This window comes from Halichoeres trimaculatus, unplaced genomic scaffold, assembly GCF_033239565.1.
Source record: "Halichoeres trimaculatus isolate MK-OKI-2021-1 unplaced genomic scaffold, fHalTri1.1 fHalTri1_scaffold_8, whole genome shotgun sequence".
NCBI classification, from domain to species: domain Eukaryota; kingdom Metazoa; phylum Chordata; class Actinopteri; order Labriformes; family Labridae; genus Halichoeres; species Halichoeres trimaculatus.
Window position 1 is genome coordinate 30,467,100 of NW_027437186.1, and position 24,070 is coordinate 30,491,169.

The 24,070-nt window shown below is 40.2% G+C and overlaps 2 protein-coding genes across 3 annotated transcripts in view; both read left to right on the top strand.

Moving 5' to 3' along the window:
* The first annotated feature begins 201 nt into the window (after positions 1-201).
* Positions 202-12,371, top strand: LOC141794810 (uncharacterized). Of its 2 annotated transcripts, none has more exons than XM_074675337.1 (16): positions 202-421; positions 6,011-6,093; positions 6,217-6,297; positions 7,440-7,496; positions 7,589-7,801; positions 7,979-8,092; positions 9,156-9,201; positions 9,385-9,478; positions 9,574-9,715; positions 9,802-9,906; positions 10,064-10,157; positions 10,267-10,300; positions 10,447-10,524; positions 10,653-10,755; positions 11,256-11,377; positions 11,479-12,371. In XM_074675337.1, exons 1-16 carry the CDS (start codon positions 364-366, stop codon positions 11,612-11,614), a joined length of 1,560 nt encoding a protein of 519 aa, XP_074531438.1. In that variant the 5' UTR covers positions 202-363; the 3' UTR covers positions 11,615-12,371. The 2 variants fall into 2 exon arrangements, with proteins under 2 accessions (XP_074531438.1, XP_074531439.1); XM_074675338.1 differs by having other exon boundaries at positions 9,388-9,478.
* Positions 12,372-17,736: 5,365 nt separating this feature from the next.
* loxl4 (lysyl oxidase-like 4) overlaps positions 17,737-24,070 on the top strand; it is a 29,290-nt gene continuing 22,956 nt past the window's right edge. The window contains exons 1-3 of the mRNA XM_074676582.1: positions 17,737-18,049; positions 20,392-20,690; positions 20,773-20,987. Of these exons, the coding sequence (XP_074532683.1) occupies positions 17,737-18,049; positions 20,392-20,690; positions 20,773-20,987 (827 nt within the window). The remainder of the gene's footprint in view (positions 18,050-20,391; positions 20,691-20,772; positions 20,988-24,070) is intronic.

The window sequence follows — 24,070 nt, forward strand, 5'->3', positions numbered from 1 at the left end:
TATGCATTTTCTTAGTATTGTATTTGAACTTCTAACGAATTATACTACGAGTTATAAAAATATCAGTGGTAATGATTTTTTAAAACTTATTTTCTTTTTATCCGTGATCATATAAATCAAACCGTCGTGTTGTGCTGGTTCATTATCAGATTGATATCTGAGCCGTTTGGCTGTCAATAGCGGGGTACTGTGCCTTTAAGACGCAGCTCAGGGTGGATCAACGTCTGTGCTTGACGCTCAGGAAGTGGAGTCAACCACCAAAGATTCCCGCAGATTCGATAGCGATTGTCCCAAACGTGTTCCCACTGATCTGAAAACTAGTTTTAGACACTTCTTGAAGGATTATCGAGAGGATAATGCTGGATGGTTGCGCTCATGAAATTCACCAGAGATATATGCAGGCTGCTGGGACTCGGGAGCGGTAAGACATGCCCTAGTTTTCTAAAGTTTCTAAACTCAGCCGCAAGTTCAACCGAAGTGATAACGAAACAGATATGACAATGAAACTGCTCACAATATATGCTTGACGTAAGTTTTTAAACATTATGCGTTAGGTGGTTCATCTGAGTTTGTGTTTTGTGTTGAAGTTAACATTGAGATCTCAGACAATGAGTTCCCCTCCTGTCTGTTACACCCTTTGCTTTCACCACTTCCAAGTTTGCTCAGTCGGTGCCAAGTATAATAGCGACACTAAAAACACACTCCCAGGGACTTTTACGGTTATGCTGGCACATGTAATACAATTAATACGCATTATATAGCAGGAAACAAGTCCAAAACAACTCTGGGTTAAAGGAACATTCCCTTGTGCATGTTGGTATGACAACAATGCCTCAAATAGGTGGCAAAACGCTGCAGCCCAGTACATGCAGGGCCATGTTTAGAGTGATAGGAGCATCAAGTTCTGCGTCTTTAAACATGTCATGTGCCTGCACTTTGTTCCTCTTCTTTATTCTCTCTGTTTAGTTTTCAAGTTGTATTACCAGCTGTAGAGCAAGTTAGTTCACAAGTATAAACCAGAGAAAGATATAGAGAAGATACTAAAACAAATTTGTTCTTTACATCGACTACTATACTGCTCAGTTGACACAATCCTATCAGCAAATAGTTGCAATAGCTGTAGACCTGTATTTATAGCCCTGTCATGTTTCAAATTCCCATTGTTTAAATGGATTTATTCATTCATTTAACTTCTTTGCTAACACTTTGTCCTGTTAGTTTATTGGTAACAGCAAACACATTAAATTAAAAGAATAATCAGGGATTCACGATATTGAATTTTTTTTGCTGATATTTTACAGCTCATTCAGCTGATTACCGATACCGATATTTTTTCCACATACCTAATTTTAGGGATCATCAACTCTCTCCTGTATTGAAAGTAGTGTACAATATTATGGTGCATGCTCTCATCACATTTGGTATGTATTCATTTTTTGTGCAAAATAAGAAAAATAATTAATGCTGTGTATTTGTTAATGACAATTACTTAAACAAATAAATGAATAAAATACATAAAGGTACATCCCTCTTAAAACTTGGATGATGCTCTTCCTGAAGCAATCATAACAATACCCACAACCAGGCCAAATTTGGCTATTTTCACATTCGACATAGTAAGTAAACATGAGGAGAACATGTGAGAAGTGCAAGTGTGCAGCAATTAAACCCCAGTTAAATAAAATGGTTTGCTCTTTGATGGCAAATGTGCCTTAATCCTTCTTCTACACTGCACAATTCTATTAGCTACAAACACTGTGTAACAGACATGTGCAAACAATAAGAAAATACAAAGCATATAAGCAGTAGTTTTGAGTCATGGCACAAAGGTCGGCATTTAATCAAGTGTGCTGCAGCACATTGTTTTATCTGTCTATTTTATCTGTGCATATCGGCTTGTTGGCTGATATCTGATATTTTATTTTTAAGTAAATATCAGCTGATACTGATAAAATATTGTGCACCCCTAAAAAATAAGGTAGATTATTTGTTAAACTATTTAAGAACTTAATTTTACTCTCTAAGGTGTTTGTAATTTAAAATCAAAGAAAAGGGCTTTTAAATAAAATTTTGTATCATTGAAATTTTCTTTTTGCAAAAGCCAAACAAACAAAAAAAGTTTAGCAATAGGAGATAAGTTTTTATTAAAGGCTGTTTTTATAAATGATTAGTATGGATGTGCTTGTTAAGTCAACTATACTAATGAACCCTTTGCTAGTTGTCTTCAGAATAACCAAGCAAGTTACTAATACTCTATTAACTTAGCCCTGGAATGCTGAATAGATGTTTAGTCTGGCTATAACCAGAGCTAAAGCTCCAGTTGCTGGTGACTATCTTGATGCAAACAAAGATGACAGATGGTGCGTCTTAGTGCAGTGCAGTTTGTAATATTTTGATTTAGAAACTAGCCTGTCTTAGCCTGTCTCACCTTATCAGCATGTCTCAGTGGGGGGTGCTAGCTCTGCCAACCTTCACCAGACCTGTTGATCTCATTTACTGCAGACTCATTGATTCAGTGTTGAGCCATGTTAAATGAAATGTGCTCATACAAATTTTTTTCCAGCTTTTTTTTCTTTCAGCCTTGTCACGTTGCCCAATGTTTAAAGAGAAATATTGATTTTGGACAAATTAGTCACTTCAGAATATCCTTATTTGTCTGCTCTCTTACCTGAATCGGGGAATTTATAACGCCAAAGATGAAATGAGCAACAGCAATCAATTAACTGGATTTTTTTTTCTGTCTCTGCTTTGAATGGGTTTGATATAAACCTGTACAAATAAGCTAACTCTTTTAAAATCTGAATCATTCGTTTATTGCTAAGGATGTATTGAGCTATAATGAGAAGTTTTCTTTTTTTTGTGGTCTTTACCAATGAAACACAACATCGTTGGAACCATATGCAGGTCAAATCTCATTATTCACCCCACATATGACCATGTGTATAGTCATAAAACGGCAGACTTCCACTGGATCCACGTCAGGTCCATCTTCGCTCTGTTGTGTTCTGCTCCCTTGTCTGTCAACATCCGGCAGCTGCATTTTCATAACACAGCAAAGAGTAGGACTGCTTGAGGCAGTTTTTTGTTGTCGTTCTCCTCTAAAAACCCCTTACCTGTTTACTCAGTGTCTGGCTCCACTCATTGTGACATTTTTTAGTTGTACTTCCGTGAAATACGATCTGGTGTCAACGAGATGTTTTACTGTTGTTTTGGTGTCTGACTTCCTGACCCACTCGATTTGCTCTATGCTAATTGATGGGCTGTGCTGTGGCATCTGGCAAAAACAGAAGTCTTGTGTATCAGCCTCTGAGAGATCCAGATTGCCAAACCTGAAACAGAGCCAGAACGCCATAAAGCAGAGCCATTGGAAGTAAACACATTGACTAGAATTGAAACGTATCAGCTGATGAAGAGCTGTGATTGAGGCCGTGTCCACATGTAGCCAGGTATCTGGGAAACTGCATATATATATTTTTTAACACTAAGGCCTGTGGTCCACATGAAACGGCAGTTTGACGTCACTAAAAACAATGTTATCAGAAAATTCCAGCCAGTTCCAGTAAAGATTTTTAGAAAACTCGGGTTTTGGTTTTTGTGTAGACGCTGGGAAACTTGAGTTTTTGGTTCTCAAACGTCACAGCAGAATGACAGAGGTTCATTCTGATTTTAGGGTGTGAAAAACACTGCCAAATATGGGTTTGGCATGCTTCAAGTAGCACTCACCGGCAGATTTGCCCGGTGTGTGTGGACAAAAGTATTTTTATAAACGAACGAGGGGGGTATATTTGTCTTGAAAATACCTAGCGAGGCGGCTACGTGTACACATGGCTCAGAGCGGAGACAGACTGGACATGGATCTGGTAGAATTTAGCCTTAAAAGTTAATTGAATAGAGGTTGTCTGTAAAATCAAAGGGATAATTGAATGTCATTTCATTGGTACAAGTACATCTGAATGATGTGTGAGGAACAAGGGAACAAACTTCACTGTTTCAGTTTGAGTTTTAAATGATCCTGGTCACAATTCAGTCTGATCTCACTAAACAAAGCTATACCATGTGTTTAACCCCTGAACAAAAACAAAATATCCCTGTGTTGACTAACATGAGGGCACCTTTAATCCATCTAATGTTTAAGTTCCCTCTTGTTCTGTCAGGGTGTGTTTACACATGTTAAAGTAAAGGAGCTGGAGGTTGATTTCCTGGTTAAACCTCTTGTTCATGTCAATACACTCTTATTTAGCATTCCTGTGGAAAGAGCTCACCTTTCAACTTGACATTAACTCAGGCAGAGTCCTTGAAGGGGAGAAACAGAGACTCTTTGTTACTTTTTCTTGGCTCATTTATCCGTAAGGTGGGCATTCCTTTATGGTTTGGGTTAAAGAAAAAGCGTTGGCTCAGGTAATGGGATGAAGCTGGGCTTGTATCAGGAGATCTGAGTAGTGAGGCTGATGCAGACAGCTGAAAGGTCTTTCACTTTCTGGAGTTAATGACTCATTGTGGAGTAGAGTCTTTAACAAAGTAAAGCTGCAACGGTAGACTATACAAAAGCTGAATGTAGTCTCTGTTATGATGCCTACTGGTTTCTGAAAAAATGCTTTGAAGTCAAACGTTAGCAGGTGCAAAAGTTGACTCCACCTAACTTTGTCTCAACCCCTTCATGGGTAAGAGGAGGAGATGAGGCCGGCTTTTAATTGTGAAAAGTTACGTATAAATCATTGCCTTTAGATCATTTAACAAATGTTTTTGTTCAAAAACCCTGTCCAGCACATGAGACAATAAACAATAAATGAAAGTTCAAATGAGAGTTCCTGAAACTGAATGAAGGCCACTCGAGGATTTGTAGTATTTTGCTCTTCTGCATTGGTTTCATTTTACAACATTTGAGGTTTCCGCTTGGCTACAACTGTGGATTATTTCATTATTTATTCATCTTTCTATGATGTTGTTATGATTAATATTTGTAACTTAAATTTCAAATAGCTGTCCTAAGTGCCATAGCCCCAACACTTTACTCAGAAAAAATAGATAAAGAGTTAAGCTAATTCTCTTCTCCTAAATGAAAAATAATTCATCTGATTCAAAAAAGCTGAAATACTGAAAGAGTACTGAGCAGAGGGAGAACTGAAATAACTTGCATCAAATACTTGCCAGTCACAACATGAGTCACTGTCAAAGTATGACTGTGTCACTGCTTTGGAGATCTTAGCAGAACAAACTGAAACCTGACACTGCACAGATACAGTCATGCTGCTGTTTATATTTTGATCCCTTTTGTCTTAAATTCAGCTACAGGTTTCTGTTGTACGCATCGCAACACTCAAACAACACTTCCACCATGTTCCTAAGCACAGCTATCATGTTCTCAAACAGCTGTGTCACAGACAGCTGTGTCACAGACAGCTGTGTTGCATGTTGGGCTTGTGCAAATAGTAGAGTCGGAGCATGCATTAGTGCAACTTGAGTCAGATCTGCTCAGCAGTGTCAGCTCTCGTTCAGCTTCCTTTCTCTTCTTCTTTTTTTCATAAGAAAACATTACATCATGTTTCCTGTCTCCACCCATCATCATGTAGAATTGAGCTTTCCTGCTATCAAAGGTCAGAGCAGTTAGACCTGAAGTAGGAAGTAGGACTGCATTTATTTGCATCCAGACAACGGATGTTTCTTTTTGTCAGGCTCTAGCATTTCAAAGGTCATATTTGCTTGTTTTACAGCCTTGTCAGGTACAGCCGGGCGTAACTTATAGCACTTTCTTGATTTTTTTTTTCTACAGATAATACTTGAAGCTTATGTTTGGTGTGGAGATTTAATGCCTTCCTAATGATTCTTGATGAGAAACCCATTAGCTACTAGTTTAACAACCGAGTGTGCACTAAGGAGGGTTTTCAGTTCAGACTGCTCTTGTCAGCTGTACTATTTTGGGAGATTTTTCTGAATTGAAGCCAAGCATAAGCGGGCAGAAGTTGGTGTAATCTTTCCCTGAAGAGTTGATGTGCTACATGTTTCCCATCAGGCCCCCCTGTCCAGCCGCAGGAGGAGCAGATGGACTGTGGTACCGCAAACCCTGACCCAAGTAACGATGCCACTTTGTCCCAGGTAAACAAGTCGTGTGTGTGTGTGTGTCAGATTGACAGGGCATTGTCAGGACTGAGAGGGTGAAAGTACAATGTGCAATGTTCAACTGTGTGTAAGTGTTTTCATATCTGTGTGTGTGTTTAGGTTGCATTAAACGGAGAGGAGGATCTGAGTGAGGAGGAGAAGGTTAGACAGAGGGCGGAGCGACGCAAAGCCAAGAGGAAGGTGAGGACACAGAACTTAGGCAAGAATGCTGCATGGCCAAGTAAAATCTCAGTCATGTATAAAAAAATCCTAACGCTACTTGACACTGAGGAATTGTGAGTGTTTTGACAGATGGCATGTCTTAATGCACGTGTTTTGGCTTCTTAAGGACATGTTGTTACAGGTGAACTTTCTTGGATGCCACTTGATGTTATGTTGTACCTGCTTATTAAACTAACAGCCATTTGGATAGTTCATCCCCTCGGCAGGGTATCACAATACTTTTCCCAGTATTTTTTACATGATAAAAGGTTATATTTCAATCTTAAGGTAGCTTTTGACTTCTGTGATTATGAAAATAGGACAAATTTAGTGAGAACACAGAGGAAAAAAACACATTTTATGAACTATTTTCAACTTTTGCAATTAAAATCTATCAGTAGCTACAGACACAGCTTAACTTTTCTTACAACTTACATTCACATTAGGTATGTTTTTTTTTTCTAGCCAAGCTCAATAGCTGGTTATAACCATAGGCTGTATATAGAGTGGACAGCGTGGCTCTGCCATTTACCATTGTATGGTTTTGAAGCCAAAATTTCCCCGTCACAGGTGCCGCCATTTGTAGCAGTTGTGCAGCCAGAGTCTGCGCACTAGAGACTGTAAGGGATGCTGGGAGAATCTGAGTGTAGCCGGATAATAAAAATATCTATTTTTTTTCTTTTGAGAGTCTAATAACCTGTATGACTCTACCTCCCAATATATTTTACAACTTGAATAAAATACATAGCAGCAGCTGTCAATCATCATTAAACGTGACGTAAAACCTTGTTTTTAACCTCGTATAACTAATGAAAACGAAACCCTTCAGAAAAAAGAGGACTTGAATACAAGGCAGCCAAATAATATCTTCAAATCACCACAACAATCGAACGTGGGAAACATTTCTTCGAGCAAAGCAAGATGACGTCCATTTTTTTTTATAGTCTATGGCTATAACCTGTGTCTTAATCCTGATACTCATGAGATTCCCAGTGTTTTAGCTTAAATTTCTGTTGTGTAGGCTATGTACTCCTGGCTCAAGGTGGGACAGGCTATGATTTGGATAAGACAAGTTGTGTCCCTGATTTATCTTCTCATATTAAGTACTGTATTTCTTTCAGCGCCGCCGAAAACGCAAGAAGCAGGAGCAGGTCAAGCAAAATGAGAATGCAGAAGAAGTAATTATCAGATTGTTCCTTTAAACAAGTTGCTCTACATTTGATTTTTGTTGCGGGGAAAAAAAGAAATATTTTAATGATCTGCTTTGTAGGATGGTGATGATGAGGATGGAGGTGCAGAGTCTGAACTGGATGAGAGCGAGTCAGAAGCAGAAGCTTGTCCTGAACATGAGAAAGTTAGAGTTCAAAAGGTGGGAGAACCAGAAGTAAAAACAACTGCCTCCCACAAGGACGTCGCCACACCGGTCATGACTTCTTCAGGAATCAAAGGACATCAGAAGAGTCAGACCAGATCTACTGAGGAGGTGAGGACACTAAAGCCTGCTTAAAAACACAATACCAGAAGGTGCTGTCAAGTTTTAACTCTGTCGTGCTCAAACAACCTTATCTTGTTTACGCCAGTCAGTTGATTTAGTTTTTCTCCCTCTCAGCCTTGATGGCAAATTATTGAACACCAGCGTCTGACTTTGTTTGTCCCATAGGAGCCGGAGTGGGATGTGAGCAGTGCTTTCTTTGCTAATGCTGCTAGCCATATCAAACCCAAAGGATCCAACCGCAAGTCCAAAGAAAACAAGGAGAACGAGGCCAGGAGAGAGGTGAATGAATGCTAATGGATACTTTGAGATGTGAATAAGTGTCCACGATTTTCCCTGTGAATGTTCCAGAGTGTGTTACGTGGAAAAGTGGACTCTGGACCACGTTAGCTTTTACAACAGTTGTTGGAATGTGTGTATGTGAGCGTGTGTGTTTGACCTACTTTATGTCAGTGCGGGGACAATTCCTGCACCTTGATTATTGGTGATGTGAATCAGCGTATTGAGTTGCCTAAGTGGTTCAGTTAGAGCCTTAATGACACATTGCAGATATGGTTCTATTACAAATAATATTAACATTGCTTATAGGTTTGATTTGTGAGGACTTAATTAGTGGTCTTGAAATAGATAGATAGATAGATAGATAGATAGATAGATAGATAGATAGATAGATAGATAGATAGATAGATAGATAGATAGATAGATAGATAGATAGAAAGAAAGAAAGAAAGAAAGAAAGAAAGAAAGAAAGAAAGAAAATACTTTATCCCCGAGGGGAAATTCAGGAGTCACAGCAGCAATCAATAAAACAAAAATAAGAAAGTGTATAGAAAGTGCAAAAAGGTCCACAAGAAAATAGATGACAACAGCCCGTCCACCACTCTCCAGCCCAGTCAGTCTCCACCTCCACAGGGTTCAGGACTGAGCCTCCCCAGCAGTCTGTTCAGTCTCTGTCTCCTGGATCCTGTCAGCTCACAACAGGCGAAGCTCCTCCAAATAGTCTCACTTTGATGATAAACAAGCCAATAAATAAAATGAGATCATCAGCGCCAAAATGCATAACAAAAGACAAAAAAGTACAGAATTGAGAATAATCAGCATACCTTCAGATAGAAAAGGTACCTGCTGGAACTATATTGTTTGCTGCTGATACAGCTTCTTGGCATTACCCCAACATTCTGTGCATTGTCATATGTAAAAAAAAAAAAAATCACACTATGTGTCTTCAGAGATAAACCCACTCAGTACCTGTGTAGTGAAACTGGCACTCATATCAGAGCATTTCCTCTTAAGAGGATTCAAAAGTTTCATATCCGTAAGTATGATGCATTCTTTTTTCTTGCAGACAAATGGAACTGACACCACGACCAAGAAAAGCGCCTCACTAACAGGTACGAAAGCATTTCCACACAGCAGTGTTATGTAAACAGCCCTTTCATTGGGTTATTCATTGAGACACAAATCAAAGTTGGGAGTAAATTATTAATTACACACAGCTTTGTTTGAGCATGTCAAGGAGCCTAATGGAGCTGACTCACCCTAGAGTTATTTACAAGCATTTTTTTTCTTTCCAGCAGAAAAAGGGATAAAGTTGGTGCAGGAGGGGCAGTACGCACAAGCAGCCAGTATGTTTACAGAAGCCATCAAATGTGACCCAAAGGACAATAGGTACATCATCTGAGGTCATGAGATGAATTGGTGGATACAGATTGGATACATAGAACAATGTTAATTTATCATTTTTTTAAATTCTCTTATTGTAGATTCTTTGGGAATCGTTCCTATTGCTATTTCTGCTTGGAGCAGTACCCCCAGGCCCTGGCAGACGCTGAGCGCTCCATCCAGCTGGCTCCAGACTGGCCTAAAGGACACTTCAGACGGGGCAGTGCTCTCATGGGCATGAAGGTAGATACATTTAATCTAAGTCCTCACAGTCTGCTTTGTTGTTTTCTATCTAATTCACTGTTGTTTGATTTTGATGTGTGTTGCAGAGGTACAGTGAGGCAGAGAAGGCTATGGAACAGGTGCTAAAACTGGACAAAGACTGTGAGGAGGCCGCCAATGACCTCTTTGACTGTAAAGTGCTGCAGTTAATGGTAAATATAACCTGCGAATAGAAATAATGGATGCTTCTTGAGGCTCAGATGTGAACGAAAATAACCAGAATCTCCTGAAGAGGCAATATTAAACTAGTTGTCATGTCATCACACTTGAAGTAATTTCATGCTGCTTCCATGCCTTTCTTTCCCTCAGGAGCTTGGTTTTGAAGAAGGGCAAAGCGTTTCTCTCCTGGAGAAGTTCTCCACTGTCCAGGCTGTTCTAGCATCTTGCTCCGATGTCGCCAAAGGTATATTAGCATTTGCTTCCTTATTTTACATAGGGCTGCATGTTTTATTTGTGGCTTATTCAGTTATTTGTCTTTCTAATCCACTGATGAAACTCTGTTTGTTTTGCAGCTGGGAGCCAAGATCCAGCAGTTGTGCAACCAGGGTATGAGACCTTATGTTTGATGTGTTTACTCAAATCACCAACTTTACAAGTTTGACACGTTAAGGGTTCTTTGAAGCAGCTTCGACACATTGTGTGTTTGAGCTGTATTTTATTGCTTCCATTCACTGTCTTTCTCCTCTCTTTAGGAGCCCTTGTCCTTCTCTGTGGGTTGGAAATGTGACAACAGAGCTAACTGAGAAGCATCTCTGGGACCTTTTCAAAATGTATAACTTGATAATAATAAGCTGAAAACAGTTTTGTTTATCCTACTTCAGCAGATGTGAACATAAATGTAATGTCTAACTCAGGTTGTTTTTGACTTGTGTTTTACGCTGTTTGCTTTGCATCATAGGTACGGAGAGATTGAGAGTATCCGTGTCCTGCATGAGAGATTTTGTGCCTTTGTGAACTTCAAGAATGCATCCATGGCTGCTCGTGCAATGGAGAAACTAAATGTAAGTAGTTGTTGGTAGAGCTGTAAAAACTGTTCAAATTAATCAAAATTAACAACAAAATACCAACACTATCACACAATACACCCTTATTTAACATCAAGAATGCTATTCTTGTAAGTTTTGACTTTTCTTTTACAATGACTTTTTTTATTTTAGCCCTGAAAAGTATTTTTAGAAGTGTTTCTAGTGGGGTTGTTTTTGAGGAAGATTGTGTTAGATATATTTCTGTGTTTGTTTCCTGTTACACTGCTGTGGGCTGAAGTGACAGCACGTCATGCTTTTATGTCTGCGAATGATGATCGAGGAAATCTTTAATCTTAAAACTGTAGAATGTGATCAGGCAAATTTTATACAAAGGCAGTCTAGTCAGCCGCGTCGTTGTGGGATTTTCCCTTTTTTCCTTTACTTCCTCTACTGAAACTCATTTGGTCTTCTCTTAACTTGTTTCACTTTCCAAACAGTATTCATATGAACCAGAAGGTATGTTCTCATTCTTACAGGGTTATTGTATTGAGAACACACGTTTAGTCGTGCGCTATCCTGACCGTCGCACTCAGAGGGTCCTTCCCATTCCACTTAAGACCTGTCTCCCTGTCACACAGCAGGCTGGAGCAGCTGCTGGGTAAGAAGCACCTCAGCTTCACTTTCAAAAATCTCTATACCTCTGAACTCAAAAATGTACAACTGCAGTTTTGATTCACACCTCAATTCCTCTCTGCCCAGGCCTCGACGACGTGGCCCAGTGAACGGAGATGAGTGTTACTTCTGGAGAACCACTGGCTGCCATTTTGGGGACAAATGTCGCTACAAACACATTCCTGAACAGAAAGGCAGAGACAGGAAGCCCTGGCAGCCGTGAACACAGCCTTGAAGTCAGCTTACTCTCTGCCCCAGTGTTTGCAGGAAACTTGGACACACAGACTGAGCCAAAGGAGCCGGCATTTACTGGGCCAGGTTCTCTAGGCTGAAAAAAAAGTACTGTAGCTGAACGGACCGGAATAGTTTAAGGATCAGAGGCAGCGTTCAGGCTCCAAGGCAGGGGTGCTTACTCTTATGCAACAAAGGACTTGGAGAATAAGGTTTTTATTTCAGCCAAAGGAAAAACTGAGTCACATTGTTCAATAACACAACATTAACCACAGATGGGCAACAAACTCACCTGGTGTTTGCTTTGTTTGGAATGAAAACCTTCTTAACTGCAACCCCTTTATGCATGTAGTGACCTATTCTCATGTTAAGGGATACAACCTAACCTCTCAGGCCTGCAAAATTAGAGGAAGTGCAACTGTCTTTGTCCACTTTGAAAAAACACAAGGCTCTGTCGTGTACAGCAGTGATGAAAGGACTCTGAGTTTTTCATGCCAAAGTTCATCAGCGATGATCATGGGGACCTTTCATAGAAATTCCATCACCAAGCTGTGTTCCGCCTCATTTTACCAATTCTTTCACCTGTATCTTCATCTGGTTTTTAACGGTTAAAAATTATGCACCACTTATGACATCATTAGAGTGTTCAAGATGAACGGTTTTATTCTATGGCATTTCTCTTTTGTATTGATTGCATGAATTATCCGGTGCAAAGATTTTCAGTCCAGTAAACTTTTTGTTCCATTTTTTTTTAAACTGTAATTGAGCTAACAATGGCACCAGTCTGTAAGTGAAAAGCCTCCTTAAGTTTTCTGCCAGGATTTGAATATGCATTTTGCTTTCTTGGTACATTTGCATGGTAAACACCACAGTGCTTTGTGTCTATGCAAAAGAAAAAAATGCTGACTCAGTCCTGAGTCAGACACGCTTACACCACCACCTCAGTCAGAAGTATTCAGTGTTGATGGTTAATCTTTTTTTAAAGATGTCGTAATACTCGTAGTAGACTAGTTAATATTACAGGACAGTGCCTTAAAAAATGCCATCTTAAGTAATGTACACACACACAAATACACACATTAATGTCAGTGTGTGTGTAGAGGTTCATAGAACTTTTGAACCTTGTGAAGCAGTGTTTTTGACCTTAGGGGGTCTAAAATTTCAGTATTTCAGTAAACCAAAGAATGCTTCATCTGATTGCTCTGCACTGCACACCAGCTTAGTTTAACACTAGACAGTCAAATAAAACAAGAGTCTGTCATCAGATTAAATTTACAGCTTCCACCCTGGTTTAAGTCCACACTACGTTCCCCTTCTTAACTATGCACAGCATGGTGAATATTTATTTTCCTATTTATTCCTCTGTTTTGAACTTTCTCTCTTTTTCTTATTTTTACAACAGTCATACCCTCACAGCCGAACACAACTTTTTCTTTATTCTCTGGTCTTTTGACTTTTTAGAAGGTTAAAAATATTTTGTCTGTCTTGTCCTCTGCTTTTTTCACTTCACAAAGAAAGCGTCATTGAGAGGCACCTGGTGCAAACACTGTCACATGCTGCACTTCTACTTTTTTTTTGTATTACTTTCTGTCTTGTGGCGAAAAACTTGTGAATAAGGATTTAGACACCAAACTTTTGGACTGCATCTGTGGTTTAAACAAACTCATGAGCATACTTTTAACTATTGTCTTTGATGATTAAACAAAAGACTCCCCTGAATTTAATTTGATCTTTGCCATGTTTTAGTATTTTTGTCTGTTTGTACTGTTTTCAAACTATTTCAGGAAAATGCATTTTTAATTTTGATGTACACTTTGATAACCAGAGCACTGCGACCCTGTTAATCTCCCAAATATTTTGTATTATCATCAGTGCACTGCAAACGAGTCTTTTATATTTAATAAATGTATTTGAACCACCTTCCACTGAGTATCTACATGAGTCCTGTTACACTCAGGCTTAAAAAAGACAGAGTATGCATTTACTGAGGTAATATTCTGAAATCTCTTGGTCAATTCTCTTGATGTCCACAAGGTGGCAGTGTTGTACATGAAAGAGCTAATCCTGAAAATGACCCCAGCTGAACCAGCCTATGCAAAGCTAAGAAATTCATCCCTACTTGATCCATTGTAACTAAGACTTTCTTTTAAGTCATTCCTGATGACTTTTTCTTATTCCTTTACAACATTTAAAACACTTTACTGCAACAAACCTGCTAGAGGTGTAGGATTTGAAAGATGCTAGAATTTTCCCTAAAAAAGGTTTGATCAATCAAAAGATGTCTGAGATGTCAATGCGCTTGTGACTCCTGTCAAGATAACTTAGTCGCCTTCTACCCTTTTCCTCCTGACCCATGAAGTGGCTGATCTAGGTTGAATGCAGAGACTATAAAACCCTGGACAGTACAACCGCTCTGAAAAGTGAGGCTGAAACTTTTAGGCTCACTGGCTCTCTGTTTATCTGAACAGAGTAAAGTATGTACAGTGCTTCTTTATTAGACCACCAATCAGGGTATGATGTTTGCAACCGCTTCACTATATTAACAGTATATTGTTAAATTACATTGTAAATGTAAGTCTTTTTACAATTTAAAAGAACATATAACAAATGCAATTGGTTTCATTTCTTGATCAGATTTGTGCTGTGTACTCAGAAGTTATCAACATTTGTAATTAGGTTAAATTAGTGTATTTCAAGTATCCTGTTGATGAAAGAGGTACTGTTGTAAAAAGAAAAGGATCCTCCTCAAGAAAAGGCACAATGTGTGATCATTGAAACAATACGCAGACTCAGTTAAACTGCACAACTAAGTATGAACTAAGTATGGCCACGTCAGTCGATTCATGCATGGCACAATATATTTATGGAAACAGGGTCAGTGTTATTTAAAGGTCAGAGTGAACGACCAGGAACATCTGACGAAAACATCGATCATAAAAGACAAGACTTTTAGTTCCCTCCTATTAAATAAGTTTAAAAAATGTTCAATTTCTACTTATTTTGTAACAAGTTCCACATATTTGTCTGGTATTTGCTATTGTATATTTTTTTTTATTATACAGTGACTTTATGGACACCCTGTACAATTCTTTACTTGCATTGCTAAACAGAGCAAATAAAGAATATGCTGATTTGTACAGTTCCAAGGCTAAGAAAACACTACAAACATAATTTTTGTGCATTATTTTCTTAATGAAACTTAGTGCACCTTGGAGATGAAGCAATGATAGCCTTTCATGCTACATCTACAGAGATGCAGCTCTATGCACAGCCTGCAGCTCCACAACTTATCCTCCATACCGTACGTGTCAACATGCTCATACAGCCAGTGCGAAAGTAAAAGCATTACGAAAGCCTCGAGAGCAGCACTGAGGGGTGAGCACGAGGAGGTGCTGTCATTTGAAAAGGCGCTTGTTTATTGTTGGAGAGCATGTATTTATTTCATGCCTCCACAGATTGTGGGTAAGGGCAGAGCCGGCTCGGTCTGTGTAATTAGAGAGCTGGAGAGAAAGAGGGAGATCTGCCACAGAGAGGTGCTTCGCTCAGATACTCTTACCCCATGAGCCCTCTGACGGAGCTGTAACACTCTCACTGGCACACACAGAGCCGTTCAGTTCTGGCGAATAAGCTGGGACACTTGGTGTAGTCTAGTTTTAATAAACTTACTTATTAATCAGTGCATCATGGTTGATAAAAGTGGGATGTCACACAGCAAGAGCAGCTTTTGCCTTTGCTTTTTTACATCTCTCATTCCTCTCCCTGCTGTTCTTTGAGATCCCTCTGATTTGGCCCCGCTAATACGGGGTCTGCTCTTCCTGTTGGGTTTTACCAGTCAGGGAGGGACCACCATCCTGCCACCCAGTCGCACCATCACTGGCACACACAAACTTCTCAATTACAGCTTCAGAGTGTACATGCGTGCACACAAATACACACGCATGTAACGTCTGACTTTTTTCTCCGGCTGCTGGAACTCTGGATACGAGTTAGTGTTTTTACGGTCGCGGTTGATGTTTCAGTTCCTACCTCCCCTGTCATGATTGTAATTTTTCATGTCTTTGAATAAACCTGGCAGCCTCAAAAAGGTGCCTTCTGAGGTTAGCTCAAAAAACTGAAATAGAGTTTATCAACACAACACCCAGGGCCAAAAATTTCCATGTTGCCAAATTTGTCCCACACACTCCAGAAAGGGTTCAGAAAATAAATAAACAAGTTAAAACGTGTCTAAAAGCGGAGGAGACATAAGTCAGATCAGGACTCAGCACTCAAATGACCCCAGCTATAGAAAGAGGTGGAATTTTTTCACTTGTTTTATAATCCACATTTACCCTGTGAATTAAATCATTATGCTTCCCATACCATGATGACAGGTTTGAGGATATAACCTTCTCCTCGGCAGGGGTGGTAAGGCATATTCTCATCACTTGCGTTCCCCGTAGCTACGGTGAGGCTGGGACTATTTTAGAACGGGTGGTTTGCGGCCATCTCAACAGGGAAATATCTACCCTGTGGTATAGGGAGCTTCTTTAGGATACTTGGAACTCAACGTTTGAAACTATTCCTGAACCAGAGTCTTTCCTGTTGGTTACGTCTACACACGTTTAAGCCGAAGTTGTGCAACGCTCTGATTGTGAAGTTGTGTAAAGCATCATCAGCCTATCAGAGAGAGGAAGGGTAAAGAAACCCAACTGGAGATCGGTAGAAAGAGTTTATATTGCATTCATTATTTTTAATCCACAATAATACAAATTCTTAATCCTATTTTTTACTGGGAAGAACTCATTACTTTGATATATTTTATTTATAGGATCACATGCACATTTGCAGTCTAATAAACCTGCTTCACATGTCAGCATTTGAAATGACTCAAGACTTCTGTAAGTGAGAGAGATACCCAGGAGGAGACGGAGCACGTGCAGGAAGGAGGGAGGGAGGCAGGGAGGGATGTAAGAGAAGGAGGGAATAAGGGAGGTTTGACTAAGGAGCATTTAGTAGACACACTCCTTCACTCAGTCACTCTCCCTTAACCAGTGACATCCACCACTGCAAACATTTGCTGCCTGCCAGGTGAGTGACCTCTCATCTTACCTTATCTTTTCATTATTCCTCGGTATGATAGCCTTTATTTCTCTTTACACCTGATTCTACAGTTATTCCTCTTAAAGTTTTTACATGGAATATATTTGAGTGTGAGGGTAACAGGTGTTTTTAAGACGAAGTTTTGGGGTACCTGGAGGAGTTGAACAATATAAATGAAATAGAAGCTGAGTTTTACTTTTTAAGTATCCCAACTAGAGATATACTGATGGTTTCCTGCAAGACATGCCACATTTTCTAACTGATTCATTCAGACTGGTCTTCGAAGTGTATTTGCTTGTCACTGGTTTGCTCCTTTATAATTTTATCATCACATCATCTCACGGATGTTGGTAGCTGTGGAATTGGTGTTGTTCTGTGGCCTGCAGTGGTTGTCTCCATTACTGTGTTCTTTGGTGTTTGTCACTTTGTTAACTTCCAGTCCAAACCTGCCCTCAGCTGCTGTCTGGTTAGTTAGCCTTGGGGAATGTTAATTCACATGAAGTGCAATACAAAAGTGTACTTATGTATTTCTAATTATATGTTTGTCTGATGTGCGTCTTCATTTTTATGCGTTTTGGCTCCTGTTGCATCACTGCAAATTGATACTGCATTGGTGATATAACACAAATGTGGATTCCTCTCTCTTAGATTGAGCTATGCTAGAAATGCTAATTGGATGAACTCATTTTTTAATGTTTTACGATAGTTCAGGGCATACCAGTGGTTTTGAGAAAACACCTGAACCTTTTTGACCAGAGGATGTCACCATTGGTCTGTAAAGTATCAGGCTGCTGGGCCACATACAGTTTGCAAAGTGATGATTAGACTTACAGATTCACTGAAGACTCTGGATGTTATCTATTCAAAAGTTTTTTGTTTTTTTTTAAGAAAGAAAAATTATCTGTTGCATCTTAGCAAACCAGTAAGACTTTAGAATCCCAGTCAAACCTTACATGTCAGTTAAGTTACATTTTGGAGCGCAAATGAATGATTAAGCGTTCACCTTTACCTACAGGCCCCTTCCTCTCTGTCACGATGACCCGCACCCTCTGCTTGAGCTTCCTCTTCCTCCTGCTGCTCTGCCTCTCCTCTCCTGCTCGCGCTGAACCTCGGCGCACCACGTCCTCTCAACGCAGGACGACTCGCGCTCCAGCCGCCAAGGTACGTTTGGCGGGTAACTATGCAAGAGAAGCGAATGAAGGGCGCGTGGAGGTGCTGCACAACAACACCTGGGGCACCGTGTGCGATGATGAAGTGGACATCAAACTGGCCAACGTGGTGTGCCGAGAGCTGGGCTTCCAGGGTGGCATCACGTGGGCACACAGCGCCAAATATGGAGAAGGACAGGGTGAGAACACTTTCACACTTTGGATAGCCAGAAGCTTCTCTCAAAATGCTGTCATGTCACAACTGTCTTCTGCCTAAATTGACCAGATGTGCCACGATATTTGGGCATGGAAAGCACAGGTGTATTAAATTAAATGCAAAGACAAAGGCTGCATTCCGTTTAGCTTTGATAGTATTGAATTTCTGTCTCTGACGAAGACATGGTGCCTTTAAATGGGGCTGAGTTTGCCATGTTCACCAGAACCAACCTTAAAATGTGTCCCTCCTGTTATATTCATATCATTATGAGTCATTTTTTTTGCTGAAAGCTTCAAGTTCACATGTTGAGATGTGCTTGATGAAATTTTCAAAAGGAGCAAAGCCCACTAAATGCAATATAATTACTTTTAAATTGCAACATATCGAAACTATATTTTAACATGCCTCAATAACTTTTCAAGCAATTGAATCATGGTTACCTGTGGCTATTTTCTGTCTATGGCTTTGGAGTTAGGTAACATTGCCATGTCGCCATTTCCTAAAAATCGTGTTTTCATTTGATTACCACCTTAACACAAAGCTTTTCTTGTACATGACTCTACAACAGGATTTCATTTCTTAACGAGTTCTATTTGATAATATCAAATGCTGTTGCCGTGAAACATTGTGACTGAAATCACTCCATATCCACTATATAGTGCTCTTTATATGGGATGTATACCCCATATAGTCCACTCACAATGCATTTTGGAAAGTAGTGTAAGAATGATTCTCACTATGGGAGCAATATATACCATCATGCATTGCAGTCGAAACAGAAGAGATGACTGATTTCACTATTACTAATGACATCAAATAACATTATACTGCCTACTGTAAAATTTATTTATCACAGTTGGTTATTGTGGAAAAATACGCTAAATAAGATATTATTAATCACTGAAATCAATTCTGTTTTACTGTTTGAGAAAATTATAACAATAAGTCCCCAGCCATCCATGAACGGCCCAAGAGTGATTACATCACCGTCAGCGGCTGGCGTCTGAAATGTTGTTTTAATTTTGCTGAGTGAGACTATATGGTCCACTATATCTAATCCACTACATAATGAGTGGGGAGTTGGGAATGAGTGACTGATTGCAGACACAAGTATTGTCTGTTTCATATTAGGTAATACAAAGCCCAATGATGGCGTACATGATGTTGGAAATGCAGACTCCAACTTGTGGCTGATGTAGAAACAGGAGTCATGCATGACTTTCTATCCTTAATGATAACAATGTCAATACCAATGAAATCACAATTTGACTTTCCAAAATGTCCATTAGATCCTCAAAAATAATTTCTTGTTCTGAGAGATTGGCCAGACACCTTTCAGGTTGTCCTTCTGGAAACTTCCAAGCTATTCACCATAAACACCAAGTTGACCATTTGAAAATGATGTAGTACTCAGGGTTGGAAGGTACAATACTTTGTTATTCCTGGAGTTCCAGTTTGTAAATCATAATTGTATAGACAAAATGTTTCTGCTTCACTGATTCTGTAGTGATTGGACGCTATCGATAACGGTCAGTCAAAGTCCCCGTCAGGGATATACAGCTAATATAACGTATGTATGGTAAGCTAGCTAATGCCAAACAACTGCCAGTAGTAACTATCCAGCCAGTTTTATTGAACTTTGGCAGTTGTCCAAAACTAATGAACTGTAATGTATTCTCATTTGTTACTAAACTATCTTCAAACGTTTATGACTTGTAACCTGCAACATATTATATGACCATTATATCAGCATTCAAGCTTTTTACCCTGAGCATGAAATCAGAGCAGAATAGCCACTTTGTGAATAAGGTGAAAGTGTGCCTGTCCCACTACATGCTGAGCATATAGCTTCATGAACACTCCACCAATTAAGACATCCAAAATAACTACCATCATAAAGGGACAAAGATAACTTGTTGTGGCCTTGGAGTCCACATCTCGTTAAGGTCGCCTGGCAGGCTTGAAGAGCAAATATATGGAGCAAAAGAGGGCATTTGTTTCAGAATAATGACAGCATTGGCTTGCCAGAGTTGTGCAACACTTGCTGTGGTTTATGGACGTTCTTTACTGCTGCGTTTAAATCCAAATTAAAGAGAAGGTTGAGTAGATTCAAGGAGCAGGATCTATAGTGCCCTGCCTTGTAAAATACTGTGTATCTACAGCTAAACACGCCGCTTAGGTGCAACCTTAAATCAGAGTGCCTGTAAAAGTCAAGTGTTAGGTGTTTTGGAACTGATTTGAGCCCTGGTGTAGATGCTTTGCCCAGCTTGTCTAGTGAACAATCAATGAACCTCACAATAAATGAATTGCTTATCCTTTCACAAGGCCAAATATGGATGGATAATGTCCGCTGTGATGGCACAGAGAAGTCCCTGAAGGACTGCAAACACAATGGATGGGGCGTGAATGACTGTAAACACTCTGAAGACTTGGGTGTGGTGTGCACCCCTGAGCGAAGGTTGGAGCAGACAGCCAGCAGAGGCCACACCACCATCTCCAGGTCCAACTACAGCCCAGCACCTCAATGGCAGGGGCATGTGACCACCCGCAGACATCCAGGTTACAGCCATTACGGAAATGGACATCAACATGAGACACCCCGATACCAGCGTCACCACTATCAGGTACAGCAGTTTGTCACTTCTGCTTTATTTTGAGCTTTTCCTCTTCAGACACAAAGCTGATGTGATGTTTATCTTCCCAAAGGGTCGTGGTAAGGTGCAAATCGAGGAAGTGCGCCTACGTCCCATCCTCATGGCTACCAAGAAGAAGAGCCTGATCACAGAGGGTGTGGTGGAGGTGAAGCATGCTGGGAGATGGAGGCAAGTTTGTGACCTGGGTTGGAGTCTCAACAGCAGCCGAGTTGTGTGTGGGATGCTAGGCTTTCCAGAGGCTACTCAGCACAATGTCAAAACATACAAGTGAGTATGAATCTCTGTGACGGCATAATTTCACTTCTATGATGCTGTTGAATTACAAAACCCTGGGCTGTTAAATGCTCAGAAGGGCACCATGCCAGTCTTCCTGTTGTTAAGTAATTAAAGAAAAAACAGATCCTGAGAACAACAAACCCAACAGTCGCATCCTTTTTTTCTACTTATCTTCCTCCTCCAGCCACATCTCCTGGTGTCCCTCTTTGCTTCCCCTCCCTTCTTCAGCCTCAGGATGATGATAAAGAGATCCCTGTCCCCTTTCTACTGCCCTTTTTCTACACCCCTTTCTAGGCAAATCACCTCTGCTCACCTCATTACCTCCCTCTCACTCTCCCTCCCTGTCTTCCTCTGATGCTATCTTCAGTCTGCAGCTCAGACAAACAGCCCCACTTTAACTTTTAGATTCCTGTGCTGAGGTGTAACATCACTGCTGATTGTATTCTAACTCCACCATCAATACCATATGTGAGAAACAGGTAGCTATTGTAGAGGGGGATAAGGGTCCTTGTGAAACAACTTGTCTTAATGTCAGGCCAATCTCTACAGGTCAGAGTGAGCCATGCATCTCCTCACTTCTATATCCCACTGCCAGTGTGTGTGTACTGTGAGAAGATATTATCAATTTTTTATGATTGTGTTGCTGGAAAAAAATCACCTCGGTTTTAGGACCTAAATGAAACACCCCTTACTTTCGTACCCTTTTTCACAAAGAAATGTGCCCAGTATGTGTAATGAAAACTTCTTTTTAAATTCAGCTTTGCTTGATTTCTTTTCTTGAAGGGGCTGTGAGGAGTTTCCCCTCTAAAAATATATCCCTGATCGTAATCCACACTTTAAAATAAGATTATCAGCACCAATATAGGTTATTTTGAAATACTACTTCTGAGCTTTTGGATCAGGTTGAGCGATCGAACGATTTCTGTGATTAATGTTGTAGTGATGGTGGATGCTGGAGCCTAACTGTCAGACAGAAAAAAGACAGAAGAGCAGGAAAAAAGTTAAACAGGAGAGTGATAGCGCTCAAGCTAAAGGCTAAAACAGGTCTAAACTGTTTGTGATAATGTCCATTCCAACCCACAGTCAGCAGTTATGCTGCAGTGGTCTGTTCAAACTTGAGAATCTGTCAATAAAATAAAGAGTGAGGTTAAGTTAGCTCTGCTTGGTAGATGAGTGCTGGCAGGACATAACAAGGATTTGCTAAGTTAACACATTACGGATAGAGCACCAGGCTGCCAGTAGCACTACATATAACCAGCTACTAAGCTACGGTACAAACGTACAACGTTTGCTTGTTGTCACATTTCAACTAACAGCGCTATGTGAATGTTGGTGAATAACTTACGTCTTTGCATTTTATCCGTTAGAAAGTTGTCTTGAACAAAAAAAACTTGTTCTGATCCAGTCTCCATTGATTTCCTAAACAAACACATGTCTTGTTGGAATTCATGTCTTCACAACAGTGTGGGTGAGACTCTAGGCCCAAAGATGGCACTGCAGTCCAATTTAAACAGATCCTCCTCACATCACGTTTATAGCTCCCGTGAGGGTTTTTTGCTGGTCAGGAAACAGGGCATTTGTTTACAGAACTATAATGAGAAAGAAAATTGCACACATTTAGAGTCTTTACCAACAGCCGTACTGTTGTACTGTACATACTGTACCGCCAACAGGTTTATTTTCATGCTGTTTCACTAATACTTGTTCATACTGTGGATTCAGTGTGTCTCTGTAGCCACTTTTGCCCTTCTGGCATGTGTGTACTGTTTTTCTCCTCCCTCTGAAAAAACAACATTGTCTGGGTTTTTTTTTTTGGTGGCAACTTCTGCTTTAAAACCACAGGAGGATCCCACATTAGAAGAGGATAGGTCCATTTCTATTACAAGAATGAGTGTCTGAACATTTGCTGTCTTCAGCGGCAGGGGGACCCATTTGGATCCTGGTTCTGGACAGCTGCCGGGTGTAGGTGATTCATGCTTTAGCTATTCCTCTCCTCCTTTCTGACTCAACAGGGACACTTCAGCTTCCACTGTTGTAAGAGGAGTCCTTGTAGTAATGAAATGCTGTAACTCTTGATGGGGTGATTTTATTTTAAATTTTACAGACTTTTCTTACTTTTTATTGACTTCACAAACAACCCCTGTTGGAGCACACTCACGAGCAGAAAGTATTTTTGCATTGCCCTTGAATTAAGCCATCCTGGCTGAACTCTGGGTTATTGGGAACACTGTGACGCTATGATGCTATAACTGGATTCTATTGTTGGAGCAGGGCATCATCAGGCGTCATATCTTGGGTGATAAAAGCTCCTCAGAATGAGGTGTCGTTGAAGAGCCTAGCTTGACTGTACCACCACTGTGAGGGATCATTTATTAGAGCCCAGTTTCCCCGCATTGCAGGTGTGATGCATTTCATGGCTCTCTTCGATTTTCTATGGCAGCACAGATTCCCCACTTAATGCAAAACGCTGGAGATGAGAGGGGAAAGTAATAGTTGGGGGAGAAATAGATTGGAGGATTTGTATGGCTGCAACATAGGAGATTTTGGCCGCTCACCAAAAAGTGAGATATGACTAAGGGGGACGGGGCTGCTGTAGCTTGAAGGGCTTGGAGAGAAGCCCACAGTGAATCAGCTCACTGGCTGTTTCAGGATGTTGTTTCTTAAATCTTCCTTTAAGGTCAAAGAAAAGATAGAATAACACCTCACAGGCGGCTGTGGTTTTTGACCGAAGCCACATCAAAGCGGATAAAACAGCTTATCCAAAGCATGAGCTTCTAAATGTACAACCCTTTAGGCATATAGATTTTTTTATTGCTGTGGTCATAACTTGATATATGTTGGTGTGCCTGTCCTGGGTTTGACCTGATGTTTTGCTGTATCTCAGACACTGTACTGGTCTAAACCACTGGGAAGTGTTTGTTTTTTCAAGCTGTACCTGTTTTTTTTTCTCCACATGTGTTCATCTGGTCTTTCTGAATGTCTTTTTGACTTTTTCCCAGTACAAGCTAAAGATATGCATTATTGCCTTAGTTACCAAAGATTTATCAGTAAAGTTGAATGCTTATCTTTGCTAT